General features: G+C 38.2%; 1 protein-coding gene across 1 annotated transcript; it reads right to left on the bottom strand.

Annotated features, from left to right (window-relative positions):
• Positions 1 to 3,699: 3,699 nt before the first annotated feature.
• On the bottom strand, positions 3,700 to 5,142 carry LOC131067048 (LOB domain-containing protein 29). Its single transcript, XM_058001979.2, has 2 exons — positions 4,608 to 5,142; positions 3,700 to 4,411 (listed from the first exon to the last, which is right to left on the bottom strand). Exons 1-2 carry the CDS (start codon positions 4,884 to 4,886, stop codon positions 4,049 to 4,051), a joined length of 642 nt encoding a protein of 213 aa, XP_057857962.2. The 5' UTR covers positions 4,887 to 5,142; the 3' UTR covers positions 3,700 to 4,048.
• Positions 5,143 to 5,420: the final 278 nt, after the last annotated feature.

The raw sequence follows: 5,420 nt of genomic DNA, 5'->3' as shown, positions 1-5,420 counted from the left end.
TGCAAGTTTTGAAATTTAAAAGTTGACTCAATTTCACGCAAAATTCAATTTTGAAAGCGGAAATCAAAGTTGTTGTAATTAAGCACTTAATTTCAAAAGTCACAAATTGCAAGAATTTGAATAAAGCACTGAAATTTCGAATGAATGCCAACACACTTTTCAGATTTAGGATAGTAAGAAACGCAATTTTGACATGAATTTCAGTTTCAACAATTTTTGAATGTTTAGGAACCTTAATCCAAGCAATCACAAGACCAACTTTGACTTTAATTTTGAAAGTGTTATAATTGATAAAATCAGCCGAAATTCTGGATTTTAGTAGGAAAATACAGTAAGATCTAGCTCCCGAAATTTCGGAAAAAATGTCGGGGACGATGGCGCTCGGAGTGCACATGGTCCTCGCAACTTTTTTCCAAATTTTCAGGGATGAAAGATATTGTGATTTTATTGCGGAATCCAAAGTTACAGCTGATTTGGAGATGTTTTGATCACTGAAATTGTCGGACAAAGGTTGAATCAAGAGGGTTTTAAAATTTAGGGTTTTGACACTTAACCACTTAATTTTCAAAATTAAAGCATAGATATGAATTGATAATTTGTAATAGAAGGGCAGATCTAAAACAAGCATTAACATTTAGACATTTCGCAAGCTTAATTACTAAAAAGAAAATTTAGGGTTTTTATGCAATTAACCTCTAAAATTTGCAAAAGATCAAACATGGAAATGTAATCAAGGAATCCAATTTTCAGATCTAACCATGAATAATCAGAAAGGATGTTCACGTCGGGTTCACCAAAATGTAAAGCGGAAAATCGATCGAACCCTAGTTGCTCTCCCCTCTTCCAACTCCAAGGAGAGAGAAGGGAGGTTGCTAGGGTTGATGGTTTTCACTTGGGAGACTTTACATTCAAAAGAGGGGTTGAAACCCACAAGATCCAATCCCACACAAGGCAAGATTGGATGCTAAATGCGTTTCAAGGGTTAAGACAGCAAGGCTACCCTCTTTTGTAAAGAATGTTGATAAGAGAATTAAGCTAGGAATGCATAGAAAGTGAGAAAGATTCGCTTATAAACTGAGATAGGGATATATGATGAAGCTGCGGACCTGGAATTAGCAGTAAAATGTCGAGACGGTGCTGTCCTGCAAATTTGAGCGAAAGTTGACAGGATGATGGCGCCCGGCGTGCACACGGTCCTCTGAAAAATCCGCGAAACGAAGGGGGATCTGTTCGTCTCTGCACAAGGATTCCAGATCTTCAATTTCAGTCGCGTACCTGCAACCTACACACAGAAAAGCGAAGACGATTGGGGGGTTAGGGATTAGGGGTTTGCCTTTAGGTCAAACCCCGGTTTTGGAATTAACCAAGAAATGAGAAATGTTGTAAATGTAAATGTCTGTAATGTAAAACAAGTACTAATACCTTGTTGTAAGGATGTTTGTATCCTTATGTGCGAAGGTATAGATGTTGTTGTATGTTGTATGTTGTAGTAGTATGTAGTAAGTGATCTCCTCTTCAATGGTTGAATCCTTGTCTTGAATGCAACACTTAGCCTTGAATGGAGACTTAGAATGATCAATTGCTTGAAAGAATGTTTGAATGCTTGAATGCTTGAATATCGTTTTCACGCCTTTTCCATCTATTTTCCATCCATCCAAATGAGAGAGGAAAATGTAGTTTATATACTTGTCAATTAGGGCTGATAGGCTGATTTTCCCGACCTTAGGCCGACCAGGAAAGATAATTTTCCAATTTGCAAACAAAAAGACCCGAAGTCCCATAGGAGACCGGGCCCAAAATAGGGCCAGGGACTAGGGCGCTGGGCGCCCTGGTCCTGAAGGACCAGGGCGCTGGGCGCTCTGGTCCCACCTCCCGGGACAACAGGGTGCAAAGGAGGTTCAGGCTAGGGTGCTTGAAAATGCAGTTTTTGGTGTCATAAACAGGTTTCGGGGTCTCCATTCAGGTTCCGTGTTGCGTCGCCATCGTGAAGACCGAAATGCAGTCGAAATTGCAAGTGTCGCAATTTTAGGACGCTACAGGTACCTAAGAAAAATATTAGTGGTTTTCCATCATTGGGTGAAAACCTAATATTTTCACCATCACACTCTCTTTTTGGTTGATGGGGATTGCTTTTGACTCCCGCATCAATTAGGCTAGGAAAATGGATTAATTAAATAAGTAATAAATATTTATCTAATTAATAGGTTAAGGATAGGCTAAGATTGGGTGTGGCAAGGTAAGGAGCAATTTTAGGTGTCTACAACCATATTATCATGTCGTAATGTGTTAGTATTATGTTGTTAAAAAAAATGTATCTACATAGCTAATGTACCAAGGGAGCTTGTTAGGGCATTGTATGATTAGATTAGTTTTATAGTCACGAAAATGTTTAAAGACGCTACTCTTTAGTCATGCAAATACTCTAAAATGATGATAAAAATTTAGTTTCCTTTTAGTGCTCAAATAATAATAATAAAAAATGAATCTCCTTAAAATGCTTAAGGATATTTCAATAATAATTAATTTAATGGTTAGTTGTAAAATTATGCATGTATTAAATGTCTTTGAATACCAATACATATCAATAAATCATGTGCAACTCGTACCAAGAAAACTCATAGTAGGAATGAAATGGACATGATTTGACAAATTTTAAATTTCAAAGATCAATTTTACATATTGAGAGATCAATCACACACAACAAACTAATCCAAGGGATAGATAATATTAATATGTAGAATGAATTTATACACATCAAAGAAATAATAGGCATAATAAATGTCAAATGCATAGGATATGTATTGATATGGATAGAATAGGGTCATGTATGAAAATTAGTGTAAATGGAGAGGTGATGAAATAGGGAATGGGCCCAACATTACACAAGTGTACCATTTGTCAATATATAATTATACTAATACATACCTCAAAATGGGCCCAAAACTAATTGAAAATTGATATGGGTATACAAATTTCACTATTATAATTTAGTTTTTAAATTAAGTAGGACTCTTTTTATTAGAGGATTTTAAATATTTTATAATGTTAACTTTACAATTATGTTATCAAGTGCATAAATTATTCTCTTTCAACTTAGAGCCAAAGTTGTCTCCTTGAGAATAAAGCCAAAGTCCAAGAGGCATGATTCTTGTCTTGTCATTTAATAGTGTCAAGCATTTACACTATAGGAATTGATTCATGGTGGACTCTTAGTGAACTTTTCTACTTCACTAGCAAACCAAAGACTACTGGACACAAACGTCTCTTTCAATTACCAATCCAATATGCCTTCATATAATAAGACAATAAAAAGTAATTATAGACAACCTTTTTTCAATTGAACACTCTCATACTTTTGCCTTAAAATCATTCACCATACAATAAACCATTAAAGAAATTCAAACCAGAACTGAATAATTATAATATAAATCCCTTCAATTTTTAAATACTTCATAGTAAATGTATGTGGATTTCCTATAAAACTAATTATAATCATACCTCCTATATATATATATTGGAGGATGATTGTACATTTTAACCTGTATCATTAAAACATATATATTATAACACGAGTTTAAAATACTAGAAATTGAAGGTGAAACAATCTTAATTACGTCCACAAAACCAAGCGATCTAAAAGACCAACTATTACTAGTCTCATTCCCATTCACATAAACTCCAACTAAGCTATAAGTTACACCTTGGATGATGACTATACATTTTAACAAGTATCATTAAAACACATATATATATTTATGACACGGATACAAAATACTAGAAGGTAATGGTGAAAGAATTTTAACGACGTTCACAAGACCAAACGATCTAAATGACCAACAGCTGCTAATATCATTCCCATTCACATAAAACTGTTATTTAGCTATCAGTTACACCTAGCATCAGTATAATTTTCAATTTGACATAGACTATGTTTAACCTCGTGAACGTCTAAATCATCAATCTTTCTTCTTCCATCCATTGGAAAACTTGCATTGCCCGAATTTGGCAGCGCGCTAGAATTGGCGACATCATCTAAACTTAGAGAAGCTCAGTTTCGGCGAAGAAGAGCGTGCGCCACGGCCTGCAGCTCTCCGCCATCGTTGCCCATAAATTCCTGCGAACATGAGCTCCGATGGAGCGCTTCCATCTCTCGGCACGAATCATGAAAAATTTCGTAGTCCATCCAATTGCCAAAAGTAACGGGGCTTTCCTCCTTCACACGATGGACCGTACCATTATTCACCTGCAGGGTCGGCTGACATGGCACGGCCGAACCTGAAAACTGATGATGACGTGGATGATGACCAGTCATGACAGGAGACGAGACAGACGTTGGAGTTGCCGATTCAGCAGCCACGCGGCTCGCTAGCTGCGCCTGAACCGAAGCCAGCTCGGCCTGCAAGCTCGCAACCTGCAACAAACCCGTGTAAAGGGGTCAGTATTTAAAAGCGTGGGGTAAATTCGGGGTAAATAGAAGAAATATTAGATATTTTGAGTGAATACCTAAGAAATATTATATATTTTGAGTGTATAACTGTTGCTGGAGAGCGAAAATGAGGGTAAATTTGAGGAAAGAGTAAGAAAAATGAAATATTTTTGGTGTATACCTGTTGCTGGAGAGCGAAAATGTGAGAAACACAACCATAGACAGGATCTTTAATTCTGGCCTGTGCCTCGTATGAAATTGTGATCACTGCCTCGCAGCGCTCGGGCGTAGGAATGTGCAGAAGCAGCTTTGAGACATTACTGGCGCCGAAGATTTTGTGCACAGCAGCGAAATGCGTTGCGCCCTGCTCTGAGCCGAAATACGGCGCAAAAACGCAACCTTTGACGCATTTTCTTCTCAGGAATTTGCAGGCGCCACAAGGAGCTCCTCCTCCGCTCATTGTGTGCGCGAGCGCTTTTTATACTCTTTATACGAGCTTTAGGTTAGCTGTTGCTGCAATTTTTTCTGAAATCCTCGATTTCACCTCCAAGATCTCTGTTTTATACGAGCTAATGTTAGATGTTGCTGCGAATTTTCTGAAATTCTCGATTTCACCTCCAAGATCTGTGTTTTTGTCTCCTCGCGGAGGACGCGGGGGTGAAATTGCGGTGCCCTGGGGTTCGAACTGTGGACCTAATAAAGGGTGTGAGGGCGAAAGTAATGAGTTCGTTCGGCTTGTGGGGGCTTTTGAGGGCGAGGCTTCAAATGTCAAAGCGGCCGGCGACGGCCAGCTCGGATTTTGATGTTCCCTTGCTGTTCCCTCCTTTACCGACACTCGATGTCACAACTGAATATCAGACAAACACTCTCAACAAACTATGTATACCAAACCCCTGACCCTCTTCCCAATCAAGAGCTCGGTCTAAAATATATGATGAAACCATGAGTCATTAACTCTACAGGCCGGCCTGCGAAACTTCTCCTCAAAGAAATT

The sequence above is a fragment of the Cryptomeria japonica genome, chromosome 8 (genome assembly GCF_030272615.1).
Source record: "Cryptomeria japonica chromosome 8, Sugi_1.0, whole genome shotgun sequence".
NCBI classification, from domain to species: Eukaryota; Viridiplantae; Streptophyta; class Pinopsida; order Cupressales; family Cupressaceae; genus Cryptomeria; species Cryptomeria japonica.
Note: the sequence above shows the minus strand (reverse complement) of the source record. Positions and strands in the feature narration are given on the sequence as shown.